This window comes from Cervus elaphus, chromosome 31, assembly GCF_910594005.1.
Source record: "Cervus elaphus chromosome 31, mCerEla1.1, whole genome shotgun sequence".
NCBI classification, from domain to species: Eukaryota; Metazoa; Chordata; class Mammalia; order Artiodactyla; family Cervidae; genus Cervus; species Cervus elaphus.
In genome coordinates, this window is record NC_057845.1 from 5,943,994 (window position 1) to 5,961,028 (window position 17,035).

General features: G+C 37.3%; 1 protein-coding gene across 4 annotated transcripts in view; it reads left to right on the forward strand.

Annotated features, from left to right (window-relative positions):
- The window catches only part of SCAF4 (SR-related CTD associated factor 4), a 60,429-nt gene that overhangs the window by 35,892 nt on the left and 7,502 nt on the right, over nt 1-17,035 (forward strand). For 3 of the 4 annotated variants that reach the window (XM_043892605.1, XM_043892606.1, XM_043892608.1), the window contains 10 exons: nt 1,390-1,554; nt 2,088-2,173; nt 2,830-3,020; nt 4,134-4,234; nt 4,659-4,772; nt 5,581-5,737; nt 6,786-6,943; nt 8,275-8,440; nt 8,531-8,617; nt 8,775-8,966. In XM_043892605.1, coding sequence (XP_043748540.1) covers nt 1,390-1,554; nt 2,088-2,173; nt 2,830-3,020; nt 4,134-4,234; nt 4,659-4,772; nt 5,581-5,737; nt 6,786-6,943; nt 8,275-8,440; nt 8,531-8,617; nt 8,775-8,966 — 1,417 coding nt within the window. The remainder of the gene's footprint in view (nt 1-1,389; nt 1,555-2,087; nt 2,174-2,829; nt 3,021-4,133; nt 4,235-4,658; nt 4,773-5,580; nt 5,738-6,785; nt 6,944-8,274; nt 8,441-8,530; nt 8,618-8,774; nt 8,967-17,035) is intronic. The other variant, XM_043892607.1, reaches the window with a different exon arrangement.

Genomic DNA, 17,035 nt, shown 5'->3' on the forward strand with positions numbered 1-17,035 from the left:
CATGAAATATTCCCTTGGTACCTCTTAATTTTCTTGAAGAAATCTCTGTTCTTTCCCATTCTATTGTTTTCCTCTTTTTCTTTGCACTGATCACTGAGGAAGGCTTTCTTATCTCTCCTTGCTATTCTTTGGAACTCTGTATTCAAATGGGTATATCTTTCCTTTTCTCCTTTGCTTTTCGCTTCCCTTGTTTTCACAGCTATTTGTAAGGCCTCCTTAGACAGCCATTTTGCTTTTTTGCATTTTTTTTTTCTTGGGGATGGTCTTACTCCCTGTCTCCTGTACAGTGTCATGAACCTGCGTCCATAGTTCATCAGGTACTCTGTCTATCAGATCTAATCCCTTAAATCTATTTCTCACTTCCACTGTATAATCATTAGGGATTGATTTAGGTCATACCTGAATGGTCTAGTGGTTTTCCCTGCTTTCTTCAATTTTAAGTCTGAATTTGGCAATAGAGGAGTTCATGATCTGAGCCACAGTCAGCTCCCGGTCTTGTTTTTGCTGACTTCATCTCCTCAATCTTTGGCTACAAAGAATATGATCAATCTGATTTTGGTGTTGACCATCTGGTGATGTCCATGTGTAGAGTCTTCTCTTGTTTTGTTGGAAGAGGGTATTTGCTATGACCAGTGTGTTCTCTTGGCAGAACTTGTTGATAGATGAAATTAAAGAAATATTTTATCAGCCTGTTTAAAATACAGGTGAAACCTCTGAACTTAATTCCAAATGTTTAACAATTATTGATAGTTTATTAATAATTTAGAAAGATTGCTTTTTTATATTATAGTGACATTACAGTTATACTTTCTATTGTATCAGCATAAGAATGTTACATGTATAAAATTGTTAGATTGTGACATAATACTCTCATTATTATGATATTTCAAACCCTAAATATATTCGGTCTGTAGGCATGTTGGCTGAAACTCCCCTTGGAGTAAAATTTTTAACACAAACGTACAAGTCAGTGCTTCTAAACACTTTTCCTCCCCTAAAGCTTAATTGCCTTTAAAGTTGAAGAGAGAAAATTTACAGTAGAGTACCTCTGAGTTTAAGTTCAGTCTGTCACTTTGCCTCCTCATATAAATGAAGGTATGTTTTTAAATTATAAAACCTGACATGTGTGTCAATTTTAAAATGAGTTGTAGGATTTTTAAGCTGTATTCTTGGATATAAGCAATTTTTTTGAATAAAAAATTGTATGTGTAGAAATTGTCGGTCATGGTTGAATGTCATAGTTTTTCCTTGATCAAAATTTATTGAAGATGTTTTAGTTTTATATAAAGTTAACTAAATTTTTAAAAAATTATTTTTGGTAGCAGTTACTTAAAATCTGCTCATGCAAGTTGGTTTTTTTTTTGTTTTTTTTTTTTTAAAACAAACAAGGTTCCACTTCCTCCTAATGGACAGATGCCAGGCTTTGGCCTTCTTCCTACACCTCCGTTTCCTCCCATGGCTCAGCCCGTGATTCCTCCAACTCCACCTGTGCAGCAGCCCTTCCAAACTTCCTTTCAGGCACAAAATGAGCCACTTACACAGAAGGCACATCAGGTAAAGCTTCATTCTCCGGTTGCTGATTATTTTTTGGTTCCCTTGATTTATAAGTGGATTCCTGCCTGTTTGTTGGCTTTCTATCTTCAGTTTTGATTATAAAGAAAGGCTATTAACTTTGGGCACATATTCACCTTCTCTGTGACCTAACTTTTTCATTTGGGAAGTGGACATAATAATACTATAAATTTTCATAGGGTTCATGAGGATTGACAGCATGGAATGCTTAAACAGTGCCTAATTCACTGCTTTAGGTGATGGTTTGTTAACACAGTATGTTAACTTTCACAAAATAATTTCCGTAAGTAGATAAGTATTTCTTCTAAGTTTGTGAACCATATGAAAAAACTTTTCCCACTCATGCCCAGTCATCATTAAGCTAGTAATTAGGTCTCAAGTAATCAAGAGAGAACTTTCCGGGCAAGAGATTTGTAATTTAGCATTTTGTAAGTTTTTGGACTCTTTTTTTTCTATTTATAGTTTCCATTTTCTCCTTTAATGATGGGTTTTGTATTTTGTTTTTCTTTTTAAAGGAAATGGAAGTAGAACAACCATGTATTCAAGAGGCTAAGCGGCATATATCTGATCACAGAAAGTCAAGATCTAGATCGGCATCCAGGTAGCTTATAGAAAATGTTAATCGACATGTGCATGTTTTAAGAGACTTAGTAAATCAAGTTGGATTGTTTTCAGATGTATGGGATTAATGAAATAACACTTGGTATGTTTGTATGTATGAGTGGAATGGAGGCAGAAGACATATTAATTTTAAAAAACTAAGTCATCTTAACCAATATTTTTTCCCTCTGAGTTTCTCTAATGCCTGTTTACAAATATGCATGGAATTGTAAGATTTATGTATTCAAAGTTCCTTTACCAATTGATCAAGCAAAAAAAAAAAGGTGGAAAAAAATTAAGGAATACTATAATCAGATCTTTCTGAGAAGATAGAGAATAGCAATCACGGTATATCTCTGTGATGACATTAGCTTTTTCATTACAAAGATGTCATTTAAAATAGTACTAGAGGTATCAAAGATGAGAGATACTTCTATAAGTTAGCAAACTTGTTTATAATATATATGTGCTTTCTAACTTAGAGCATATTAAAAATCCTTAAAATGAATTCCCTACTGTCCAGTTCTTACACATCTTACAAATTCTCACATATCTTACATTAAATTACCTAGTTGTATTTTTTCTTCTTCCCATTAGCACATGCTGAAGTTTTATTTCCATATATTAATCCATTCTCCCTTGTCCTGAAAATATTAGGTCACCAAAAAGGAGACGATCTCGATCTGGTTCTAGATCTCGAAGGTCTCGTCATCGACGTTCTCGATCTCGGTCCAGAGATAGACGCCGACATTCTCCTCGGTCTCGATCCCAAGAACGACGGGATCGAGAAAAGGAAAGAGAGCGCCGACAAAAAGGCCTTCCTCAGATCAAAGCGGAAACCGCGAGTGGTAAGTGAACATTTATATTCACATTTCCTGCATTTTTTTTTTTCATGTCATGAGTTTTAAATGCTTTGTAACCAGTTAGCAAAATACTGCTTTATTGTGTCTTATCTGTGCTTTGGCGTATACCTTTAGATTTGCTTTTGTACCTGTAGCTGACTGTAAAGCAGCAATGAAGAGTGAGCCAAGCTAACAGTGATGAGCAATAGTGTGTCTTGAATCAAATGCATGAAATAGAGCTGTTAGCTAGTTCTACACACTGAGGAAAGGCGGAGGTTCCCCTCCAGGACAACTGATGCGCTCTTACTTTATAAAGATACACAGTTTATAGGGTGTGTCAGCTTGCACTGTCTCCTGAGTCTCATGATGTTAGAATATGTTTAAGAAGGTATAGTAGATATTCTTGATATGACTCTATAGCTGTTAATGAAATTTTGATTGATAATATGACTTGGGCATATATAAAACTTCTGACCCTGCAGGGCTTATTATGTAGGACACAGCATGAAACAAAAATCATTACACTCGACAGTTGAAAAGGGACAGCTACTTACAGTGAACAAAAGCACTGAATTGGTTGGTGATCAAGGTCGTTGGGATCAAGGCTTTAACTCCTTTGCTCAATTTGCCAAGGACGATCTCAGGCACAGTGCTGCCTCTCTGACTCTAGTTTACAGAGATGAAATCTTCAGATGTGTCTTCAAAAGACCAGTGTCTTCCCACCTCATCAGTTTACCTTTCACTATCCTGGTTCCATTTCTGGAAGTACTGCCATAATTTTCTAGAATTTTTAAAACTTATATGGGATTTTGGGCTTTCCAGGTGGCTCAGTGGTAAAGAATCTGCCTGTAGTAGTTTCAGGAGACACAAGAGACCTGGGGGAGGAAATGGCAACCCACTCCAGTATTCCTGCCTGGGAAATGCCATGGAGCCTGGCGGGCTGTAGTCCCTGGGATCAAGAAGAGTCGTACAGGACTGAGTGGTTGAGTGCTTTATGCTTAACTTGTGGATATCATAATGGAACTCATGCATGTTTTCTGTAATGATTTTTTTCATGTAAATTACAGAGCTGCTCAGTATGGAATGTGTATACTTTTGTGATTATAATTTTATTTTAAGTTTGTAGTACTACACTCTGGGTAGGACAGCTGGACAAAAGGACTACTCAGCAGGATGTTGCCAGTCTTTTAGAAGAGTTTGGTCCAATTGAATCAATTAACGTGAGTATTTATTAAATTTCTTAACAAGAGTAGATAGAAGTGGTCAGTGTTATTTTGCGAAATTAAGGACTTGAGACCTAAGTTAAAATTGGTCTAGGTTTGTAGAAGATGTGGCTGGAGTTGAGGTGTTCTAAGTTTTTGTTTAGCATTTAACTAAATTTTCTGGATAACCAAATTTAATCTAAAATCTTTTTCTAAAAATGACTTTATATAACAAAGCTTGGAACTGTAGATTGTTGATGATTGGCAGTTGAGACTAAACTGGAACCACCAATTTTCAAATTTTTTTAAATCTCCAGTTGTAGAACACAGGGTCTGGAGGGTGCAAGGGGTTGGGGTTGTTGGAACTGACTGCTTAATATTATATCTTGTTACTTTTTGGTTTTGTTATTATATTTCATAATATGAAAATATTTTGGAGCAGATGATCCCTCCCAGAGGTTGTGCCTATATTGTTATGGTTCATAGGCAAGACGCTTACCGTGCCCTGCAGAAACTCAGCCGAGGGAACTACAAAGTGAACCAGAAATCCATAAAGGTACTATTTCACCACTCATCGCTCATTTCTTTTCAGACGTGACGCATGAGACTTAAAAACTGTCACACGTGCATCTTTTATTAAAGAACTTATCTCCTAAGAGTTAACATGAAATTTTAAATGCTTAGGTATATGGTAGAATTTTGTCCTTTTTTTTTTTTTAAGGGCAGGTAGCTTCATGAAAGTATTTAATTGGTGTTTCAAATATATATAATGTCATTTTGTAAAATATTTTATTTTGTTATTCAAAAAATGTATTTTTCACATTTTAATTTTAAAGATTGCCATCTCAGAACTAATTATGAAAAATAATCACTGAAGATAGAGGGAAAGATATAGGTGCATGGGTGTTCTTCCTCTGAGGGGCCAGACTCAGTGTTTCCTTAAAGTCCCAATACCTACTGTTCTACCCTTGGATTTCACCGCAAAAGGATTTTGTCTAATGTTGAGTAATTCTGATGTACCCAAGACTTTTTAAAAGTGTTCCCTGCTTTCTTATGCCCAGTCAGCCTGTCCCTGATAAACTTTTCCCTTTTCTCTTAGTTTTATGCTCTCTGGGTTAATGGGTGGGGGCGATTGGAAGAGTGAGAAAGAACGTCATTGACAGTCAGATTTCCTTCTAGGAGAAACGAGTGGGATGAAAGGGTAACCAGATTCCTAGCACCAAAGATATTTTGAGTGAGTCCCATGGGTAGCCAAGCCAGATTGTTCCCTTGCTGACCAAGTCTGAGTGATTGGAATCATGGGAAACAGCTCTCAGTTTATGACATTCTTCTCCATTTTTATATTTTAACAAATGTTGAACTAGATTGCCTGGGCCCTAAACAAAGGAATAAAGGCAGATTATAAGCAGTATTGGGATGTAGAACTTGGTGTTACTTATATTCCATGGGACAAAGTCAAGCCTGAAGAACTGGAGAGTTTCTGTGAAGGAGGAATGTTGGACAGTGATACACTTAATCCAGGTAAAGTAGTAGTTAATTTTTTTTGTTAATATATTTATTTCCTTGGTAGTACTATGACAAATGTTTATTCTTTGCCTTAGGAACTGTTTTTTGAGATTTTTTCAAATACCCACTATGTGGGTGCTGGTCTCTCCATTATAAACTAAGGGAACAGTGGTGAATAAGACAAATGTGGCCTTTGCCCTTATGCAACTTATATTTAGTGGGAGAGATGCAGATGCAAATAATTGCTGATTGTGGGGTTCATTATTCATTATAATATTAAGTGGATCTAAGTAGACTTTTTCAGTATAAAAACCTAACAGATCAGATGAATCTTAAACTGAACATTGTTAGTAAGATCCACTGTTTCATAATAATTTCTTTGAAAATGTTTAGCTATCCAGAGAAGGCATCAAAAGTAAACATGTAAGATGAGAAGATGCAGTTATTTGTAGCCTGGATATTAAAAATGCCAGATTGATAGTGGAATTTTCCTTGGGGAAAATGCCAGCTTGTGGGGACATGACCTGAAGGATGATAGACAGCAGGGCAAAGAGGAGCCCAGGATGGCGTGGCAAAACAGAGTAGATATTTCAGACATTGAAGAACTTCAGTCAGGAGTGCTGAGCTGGGCTTTCCCCGTACACCAGCACAGCACCTTCACTTACGGACAGAGCGACACTTCTGTTCAGGCAGACAGGTGCTGAAGGTCTGCTGGGCTCCAGGTGTTCTGGGGGTCTCTGGTCCAGAACTCTGCTTCTCCCTCCCGGGGTCTTTGATACAAAGACCTCCCCCTCCACCATTGTGGTTAAGAACAGACACTTAAGAGCCTAATGTGTCTGGGTTGAATCCCATCTCTGCCTCTGCCAAGTGTGTGTGACTTGGTGTTCCTCTCATAAGACAGGAGTAATAAAAAATAGAACTATTACATATGTGTATATATGTATGTATGCAACAGAGGCTTACATTTTCAGTTTATAATTTTAAACCCAGAAATTATTTTTTTTAATGTTGATGATATTAAACTCAGAGAGCTTTCTGATTACATTTCTTTAACTCTTCATAGATTGGAAGGGAATTCCCAAGAAGCATGAAAATGAAGTTGCTCAAAATGGAGGAACCGAAACCTCACACACAGAAGCAGTGTCACCCATCCCTAAACCTCTGCCTGTGCCTGTCCCTCCCATCCCTGTGCCCGCGCCTATAACAGTGCCGCCTCCACAGGTACGGGTGTCTGACAGACCCCTGTCTAAATCTTACTGTCGGTGTATATCTAGATTCATAGTCAGAAGCTGTGAGTACATAGATGTGCATACTAATTTCTTATGTGTTGGTATTTTAGACCTAATATTTATAAATGCTTTCAAAAACCAGGGTAAATTTCATTTTGCCTTACATTTGCCCAGGTTATTCAGTATCTTATTACCTCATAAACTTTTTGACTTGAAATGTGATTTTCCTGCTACATGTTAAGAGCTAAGTAACTAATGTGTTGGTAAGAATTAGAAGTACTTGATTCATACTTTCATGTGTGATCCACTAGATTTTTCTTTTCTTTCAGTATCTTCTTTCCTCAGTTTTTCATATTAAAACTGAATCAGATAAATCTGAGCTATCTCCGGGCTGGGTTGCCTAGCTTGTTGATTTTTCTCAGTGTTAGGAGAAAAGTACATGTTTGGTACATTCTTAGCTGTGATGTTTTATAAATGGATTCCCCAAGCTGGCACTCTGTACGCAACCTTTTGGATATGACCTTCCAGTGCAGGTTTCAGTGTATGTCAGCACTCACTTAAAGAAACTCGACTAATCTGTTAAGATTGATACTTTTTGTTTTTTTAAGCAATAGCTAAAGTGTTGGGTATGTATTAAATGCCAGGCAGTAGCACTCAACATTTATTTATTCTCTAGTCTCCATAATTATGTGAGTTGGCACTTTTCCATCTTATAGATGAGTAAATTGAGGTCTGGGGAGTGTAATGTAAGTCGCTTTCTCAGGGTCACAAAATGACTTAAAAGGGGGGACAGGCAGTTTGACCCCAGGAACTGTGATCTTAATCACAGTTAAAGTGCAAATTACCTGGTAGCTTTTCTTAGAGTTGTATTCCTCAAACTTAATTGACCTGACCGTGAGACGTTTTTTAACATTATTATTCTGGCAGAACACCAATATAGGTGATGGTGAATCACAATGTGGTATTTGCTTTGATAAGTAGAGGGCAAACTGTGATTTCTGGAAATTCCTTGGTGGCTCCATGGTTAGAACTCTATGCTTCCACTGCAGAATTGCAGCTTCGATCCCTGGTGGGGGAACTAAGATCCTGCAAGCCGCATGGAGCAAGCAGCCCAGAATTTTTAGAAAGGGGGAAAAATATGTATTTTCCATTGTTTTGGAGTAGGTACAGATTACCACATGTTATCTAATAAGTGTATTCACATAGTAAGCACACTTTAGAGATACTGGTTTTTTTCAGCAAGGTATTTTCTTTGTCCCTACCCACTGTCTGAGTGAGAGGGTGGCTAGGTCTGTGGCTTCATTTTCCTTTCTTTCTTTCCAGGTCCCTCCACATCAGCCAGGACCTCCTGTAGTTGGTGCTCTCCAGCCACCTGCTTTCACGCCTCCTTTGGGAATTCCACCTCCAGGCTTTGGTCCTGGTGTTCCTCCTCCTCCACCTCCGCCACCATTTTTGCGCCCAGGATTCAACCCAATGCATTTGCCACCAGGTACACTAAGTTATTTGAGAAGATACTCTTTTTTTAAGAGCCTGAAATAAAGTGACACAACTTAAGTTGGCATTGTTTTTCTCATTCTAGGTTTTCTTCCTCCTGGACCCCCACCTCCTATAACTCCACCAGTATCCATTCCTCCTCCTCACACTCCACCAATAAGCATCCCAAACTGTAAGCATGTTTTTCCTTTGTGTCCACTTGTCCTCTTGGAGTTGGGAGTAGGAGGGAGAATGGACCAGTAATAGGATCTGTAGTATGGCAAAAGAATGTTAACCGGGGTGATAATTAATTATTCAGCTTCACATGTTGATGTAATTATATTCCTTAGCTACTATCGCTGGTATAAATGAAGACACTACAAAAGACTTATCTATTGGAAATCCCATTCCAACAGTGGTGTCTGGGGCTAGAGGAAACGCCGAGTCTGGTGACAGTGTGAAAATGTATGGCTCTGCTGTGCCACCTGCTGCACCCACGAATCTGCCTACCCCTCCTGTAACCCAGCCTGTTTCACTTCTTGGTAAGTTCATTTTTTTTATCATTAGTTTTCTTTCCCCTGCCCAAGTTGGGCTTTTTAGAAACAGTGTTCATTTTGGTAAATTATTCTCTGAGGCTGTTTTCCTTGGAGGAAGATCTTTCTTTTAAATATGTGTACATGGTCTTCACCAAGTCTACCCTTAAGAGACAGCCTCAAAAAGGAAATCATGTGTGTTTCTCTGTCCTGAATAAAAGTTTGGATTTGCACATCTTAATTTGGTATAGAAAAGTGGTCAGACTAATCTCTATGAAAAGGAATTGGTACATAGTCCATGATTAACAAAACCCCAGACATCCTTGCATAATAAGATACAGACTTTTTTTAAGCAACATAAGTTTTTTTTCCTATCTGGATTAATTTTTATATATTTAAAATTCCTGGACTTTGATAGCATTCTCTGTAGGCTGGCAAAGAGACTACCTTTGATATATTGCAATAAAATGGCTTTGTTACCTGAGTGATAGTTGCACAGCCTCAGGCAATGCTTTTCCACTGACCCCTTAGTTTCTCTTATAAAACTTAACCTGTTGTATTCTTTACCCACAACTCAACTTCTAAGATCCAAGGAAGTGTGGCTTAGATTGTTCACATCTTTAAGAGGCCTTACCCTTGCTTGCTTGAATTTAAATGAATATGCCATATACTTGTTACAGTGATCACCCTATAACAAATTATTATATTTGAAGTGGTATTGCTAACTATAATTAACACTTGATTCTGATAATGGGTAGTTAATTTATCCTTACTATTGTAATGTTTAAATCCTGTGAACCCATTGTATTTTTTAAAGGTGTGTGTTTGTGCACAAATGTTTGTTTTCCTAATCTTAGATTTTTTAAGGAAAGAGCCCTATACTCCTGGGATATAGGGCTGTGGGACATTGGTTTGTGATGTAGGACTTTTACTTTTCACCTGCAGTTTTCAGGACTGTTGGAAATTTTACTTTGTTGCGTGTACTACATTTATAATAAAAATTAATTTGTTTTTAAATGGCATGCTGTCTTCTGCCCTCTCCAAGACTGAGGTTAGGCTAATAATAAACTTAAATTTTATTTATTTTAGTACACAGACTGGGTAATAGTAAAAGAGGATTTATGGTTAAAATTTGTCACAAGTAATGGAGCAGTAGTCATTGTAATGATGCAGAATGATTTGTTTGATGGGGAAGTTGCTTAAGAGGTCTATGCCCTGATGGAAGTCATAGTAGAAGGAACAGTAGTAGGCTGGGAGCCAGGAAACCTCAGTATCTTTGGATCTCAGTTTTGTTACAAACCACCCCCCCCCCCAATATTTGAAATAAGATGATTATACAAGAATCACAGTGGATCTAAGTTGGGTAGAATTTTCTGATCACCCTCTTTCCTTCACCCCACACCCATGCCCCTGATTACAAATTCTCTTTTGAAATGAAATTTCCTACTCTGGTGTCCATGGATATTAGGCCACCTGAGACTGTTTGGTTGCATTTGTGCTTTTTTCTGGGTTTAGTAAATTCATTAATTTTGATAACCACTACTTTTGAACAACCTTCAAGAATAAATAACCCTGGGAGTTCCCCTGGTGGCCTAATGGTTAGGATTCTAGGCTTTCACTGCTGTGGCTTGGGTTCAGTCCCTGGGCTGGGAACCAAGATCCCGCAAGCCACACGGCACAGCCAAAAACAAACGAATAAACAGCCTGCCTTTTATTTAACATTAAGACTTTGGAAACTGCCCTTAATTTCTCATCACTACTGAAATGTGTAATTTAAACTCTCAGCCAACATGTGAAACAAAACAAATCAAAGCTAGTCAGTGCTAGAAAAATAATCAAATCTCTTAGCATTTTTTGTTATGTAACGTACCTGCTTAGATGTCCATCTCCTCCCACCCACCAGACTGGACGCTCCATGAGAGAGGAACATTTATTATGTAAGTGGTTGGATGGACACTTTTCAATGTAGGGCTGTTTATAATTCACATGCGATGATGATCTTTGTCCTTAACTTTTAAAACAAAATTTAGGAGATGAAGGTTGTTTCAGATCTGGAAAGGTTAAAGTCTGATATAGCATAAAAATAAGAACAGTTTTGTTAAAATAAGCACTTTTAAGTAAAATGTGGTAGTTTTATTTGAATCATGAAAAAAATAGACTTCTGTTTCCCTTCAATTAGAAATCTTGAAAAGAGTATCCCATGAATTTTGACCTTTTATAGAAATGAGACTTTTTAATGTACATGCAAATAAAGGAGGATTTATCAAAAAAACTGATCACAATTCCATCATTTTGATAAAGGAATATAGTAATCACATGCAGTATTGTAGTACTAAAGGATCAGTAAGTAGTTTGGATATTGTTGATGTCAACCACGAAACGGAAGACTAGAACTAAGATGCTTTCATGTTTTCTCTTGGTGCTCTAATGTTTTCTCTTATGATAATAAAAAGCAACATTACACTATACAGAAAATTTTAAGCCTAGGAGGTGATACTAAACTTCAGCTTCTTCATCTGTGAGAAAAGAAATAAAAATGTTAAACCAGGGTGTTGGGATGATTCAGTTGGACTAACATAAATGTATATAAACAGCTGACATGGGGCCTGTCACAAAGCAGGCACTCAGTGAATGGTGGGTGCTACAGGTAAGAAATATCATAGACAATATTTAGAATAAAGAAGAGTATTTATACTTGGAAATTCTAAAATTATATTATTTTACCTATAATTTATTTTAAATTGTTCTAATTGTCAGCAGTAGAAGTAGCTTTTTCAGGAAAGTATGTATCTTGGCATGGTTGTCTCAGATATTTTACAGTATATTACACCAGGTGATAAGTTCACATATATAGAAGTTCCATCATGGCTTAGTGAGAAAATGTGTATTAGTTATATAGTAGTGGCATTTCATTTAAATAGCATGATATGGTATCTGTATTTTTCCTATTAGTGATACTCAAATTATTTTCTTACGATGAAAGGTAAATATATGCTTGAGAGTTACTGAGATCTTGGACCTTAATTTCTGAAATGTGGCATTGATATTTTTAAACTAGAGGGGCCAATAAAATGTTCAACAGATCTCCCAAAATTCTGTTGTGGGCCTTGGTTATGAAGGAGGCAGTGGGGTGCTTTAAGGATGGTTTGGTTTAAAGAGTTTTCTGAATGATCAGACTTAAGTGTAGGTGTTAGTTTGGAAGTGATGACTATCTGTTTCTGGAATTGGGCTGAGGTAGCCCACACCACCAGATTTGTAGAGAACCACCTCCATCTTTGAGAGATTTTTATTGTTTTAGTAACCAACAATCTGAAAACATAAAAACTATTTGATGCACAATAATAACTCATTACTTGATTTTAAAGGAATCTGTGCTTAGTAATACCTCACACTCCCAAATAGCTAGCTAGAGCAGTGGTCATTTCATTAAAGTTAATGGTTTACAGTTGACCATTTAGAAGCGAAGGAATATTAAAGATGATAGCAATTCAGTACATTCTCTTTACTGTATAAGTGTATGTATTTATTACTTTTCCAAACTTATGTATAACATGTATCTCTAATACAATGTACAACATATTCTTATTTAAAATTTCATTGTAATGTGAAATTTGGGTTACTTTGGTGTTCCAAACAATAAAAAAATACACAAAAAAAATGTTTGTTTGTGTTACATATCTATTGTGTTACCAGCATATCCAAAATATCTTTTCAAGGAAGAAATTAAGCTAAGTCAGACTCATTCCTGTTGTGGAAAATTAAAGTCTCTTTTCTTGTCAGGTACATACATTCTGTAACTATTATTATACAGAGATTCTCCCCAGTTTTGTCACAGTGCTATGAATGATGGTAAACTTTATAATTAAGAATTGGGTATGTGTAAGATTGCTTCTTATATTTGTTACCAAAGATTTAAAGCACAAGTCACAGATCAGTAGCCTACAAGCTAAATTGCTAGACGGTAGTGATATATTTCGTGCTTGATGTTTCACACTTCCTTGCCTGGCATTTGATGTCCCAAAATTTGAACACGTCAAGAATTCTGTAGACCAAATTGGTTTGTAAATTAAACAGGTATATTTGCTTTTATGCACTAGCTGTGACCTTAATACTGTCTTGAAGATGAACAATTTTATTGTCAAGTTCTATAATTCCACTTGATTCTTGAACAGTGCTGGGATTAGGGGCTTCAACTCCCATGCAGTTGAAAATCCACTTTTAATTTTATAGTTGGCCCTCAGTAGCCAAGGTCCCACATCTGTAGATTCAACCAACTACATACCCTGTAGTACGTATTTACTGGGAAAGCAGTCATTGTATAAGTGGGTCTGTACAGTTCAAATCTGTGTTTTTCAAGGGTCAACTTTACTTTAAAATCGATACTTTGAGTTGTGATTTCACTTAGTTTTAGAGTTTTCTCCTCAGAATTTTGATTTTTGTGTCATTTTTAATATTTTAAATTAGAACGTTAGAGCACCAATCTACTAGTGTGAATAACATTTAAAGGAATCCTGAAGAAAACTCAATTTTTTTAATGGTAATGTCTAATTTTTAAAACTTTTGCATTTTAATTTTTTTCTTATTGTAGACTTGGTTATGATGTTGGTTATATTAAATTATACCCTAGAGGGGTCTACCAAATGTTCCATTGTCATATAAAAGTGTTCTTTGAAAGCTTTAAAATACTTGAATTGGTACTCTAAATATTGTATTTTATTATTCCACTAGTGTTTTATACTTAGAAATGCTTCCAAAATATTCATCACAGTGCTTCTTTCAACTTTGTATAAAAAACATTGTTCAAGGAATGATTAATAGTGATCAGTCCACAACGAATACTTACTTTGGGTATGAATTTATACATGAATGTACTATATTTCCTCAGAAGGTGAAGCACTTCAAACAAAACCTTGGAAAAGTCTTGCACAAAAACATGAAAGGTGCTTATCACATTGTCTCCATCTCTGTCTGCACCTTCTAGGCTGCAGGACTCCAACCTTAAGAGTCTCTTTTTAATTTAAACCTGACAGCTTTTGGGGCCTAAGGAAGGTGGGAGGGACAGAAACTCTGGGCTCTAGATTGATTTTTGGTAGACAAGGATAATTCTATGAAGAATTGCAGGTAAGATTTTTTCCAGATAACACTTGAGAATTATGGATGGTCTCATTCAGTGATGGATTACCAGTATATCCCAGACTTTTTGACTCCAGTAGTACAACTCTTAACTCTTAAGTCACACCTGTTATGCTTTGCCTGTTACACTAAGATAGCAATTCAGATACAAACTGAAATTCTAAAAAACAACTATAAAAGATCTATAGGAAAACTGACCAAACCTTATTGTAGATTATTTTGCAAAAAAAAAAACCCAAAAAAAACAAAAAAGTCATTTTTAAGAGAGAATGGTTTCTGGTTTTTCATTTAAAATTAGGGTTTTCATGTCCTGTGCCATGCTAAAAATAGATATACATCTTAGTGTACTTACACTATATATTATTGAAATTCAAATTTCTTTTAAGTCTTTGCTACCATACCATTTTTTTGGTTTTTTGTTTGTTTGTTTTGGTGTAGTAATGTATAATGCAATCTAACGTGCCTTCTCTCTCATTCTTTGAAAACTAGTTCATTTTTTCATTCTCCCCAGCTCCCAACACAGTACCTGCTAGAAGAATCACCTGGGAGTCTCTTCAGAATAATTATGCCCTAATTGTTATTAATTGGTGAATCTAGGCAAAGGAGATACATGTTTGGATTGTACTGTTATTTCAATTTCCTGAAGGTCTGTAGTTTAAAAGAAGAAAAGACAGCTTTCAATGGTACAACAAACATATATCTGTATGCCTAGAGGCTCTCAGGGCATTGATGGGAGAGATGAGAGTGGCTGGAATATCTTTCTCCTTGTGTGAACAGATTTCGAATTAGGTTCATGCACAGTGCCACAGTGGCATTCTTTTGGAATCAAAAAAGGTGGAACTGCGACTGGGAGCGGAAAAGGAGGTTGTGAAAGAACATTGCAGCTTTTCTCAAAATAAATTTCAGGTCTTCGTAGGTAAGGAAAGAGACCACCCTGGGGAGAGACCTGGACCTTGTAGCCACTGTTTTTACACCCTGAGAGGTATCTTGTCTATGAGTTTAGTTGTCAGTTTATGCCACCACTGTACATTCACATGTTGAACATGTTTACTCCCAATACCTGCTGTGGACCAGGCACCCTTCTGGGTACTAGAGATACCTGAATGACAAGAGAAGGCCTGTCTTCCTGGAGCTTACATTCTAGTGGGGACTTAGATAATAAGTAAACTAATAATTTCACATGAGGATATTCCTGTGAAGAGAGTAAAACAGAGAACGGGATTGGAAGAATGTTGTGTAAAGTGTACTGTTTTGAATAAAATGGCTGGAGAAGGCTTCTGAGGAGGTAATACAGAGAGAAGTAATAAGAGGAAAGAGTCGTGTAGATAGAGAGGAAAAGCATCTTTAGAGAAGACGGAAGGGGAGCTTGGGCTGAGAACACACTGCAGAGGGCTGTAGGGCGGGAACCAGGTGAGTGTGAGTGCAGCCGTGAGGAGCTCAGAGCTGGCTATCAAGGGTCAGTCAGGAGAGCAACAGGAAGTGTAGCTTTGAACACTGTTGTGACCTGGTTTCCATTTTTCAAAGGATTGTATATGGCAATTCTGGAGAAAGCAAACTGCAAGAGTTGGTAAGAGTGGAATGAGGGGACTATTTTGGATGAGGATAGAGCCTTCAGAGTGGCTCTATTCCTTACATACGAGAGAAGAGCCAAGAATTACTATGTTGTTTTTTTTTTTTTTTACCTGAGTATTTGGTAGTGTAATTGCCATTCCTGAAATGGGAAGACCTCAAAGAAGAGTGGGTTTAGGGCGAGGATGTCAAGTTAAATATGTTGGATGTCGTGACATTTAGGTGCTGCTGTCAGCTAAACAACTGGTAAAGATAAGTTCTGGTGTTGTCAGCAAATACAAATGATATTTACAGCCACCAGTCGTGAAATGACCTAGGGAGGGGATGTAGTGCGAGGGATCAGCCCAGGAATACTGCAGCATTTAGCAGATGAAAATACAGTACAGAGAACTAAAGAGTTTGTATATATCAATCATTTAAGCCTTACAGTTCTTTGGAGTCAACACAGTTATCCCCATTTTGTAGATGGGGCATCAGAGGCATAAACAGATGAAGTAACATGCCCAAGGTCACAGCTCCATGTGGCAGTGCCTAGAATTCAAGTACCCTCATGCCAACTCCTTTGCTTTTACCCACTGTCCTGTACTGTCCCACCCTCAAAGGCACAGCCAGGGAGCTGGGAAACAGGAGAGGGAGGTACTCTGGAAGCAGAGTGAAGGAAGGTCCCCGGGAGGAGGGAGACAGCAACTGTCAGAGGCCGTTGGTCAGAGGAGCGCTGAGACTTGCCACTGGATTTAGCAAAGGGAAAGCTGGGTGGCTTCGGGAAATGTGGTTTCATTGGAGTGATGGGTTCAAAAGCCTGTATAAGTATATGTATGGGAGAGAATGAGAGATGAGGCGATGGATACAGTGATTCTGGACATCTTACTCTGAGGAGATGTGCTATATGGGGGAACATTAAAATGGGGATGAGAGCCGAAGGGAGATCCACAGTGAGGGAGGTTTTTTTGTTTTTATTTCTAAAAGATGGACAAAACTCCAGCATGTTATTACTGGAAAACCTGAAGAGGGGAAATTTTTGGTGCAACCAAGAAGAGATATTTGCTAGGTTGATATTCTTACATAGATGAGAGGGGGGTGTATAGATTTGGGGTTTGAGTATGGGACTTCATTTAGCCTTTGGAACACATGTTCCAAACACATGTTCACAGACGGAAGGAGCAATGCAGATACAGGTGCAGGTAAAGGGTAGGTTTGGTGGTAGGTGGGTGGGTGAGAAAGTTTTTCTAAATGCTTTTTTTTTTTTTAATGCTGTACCAACTAGGATAAATAAAACATATTTCCATTTAATGTTACTTGGTAATGGAAAGAAATGAAGTACTTATACCTGCTATAACATGGATGGGCCTTGAAAAGATATGCTGAGTGAAAGAATA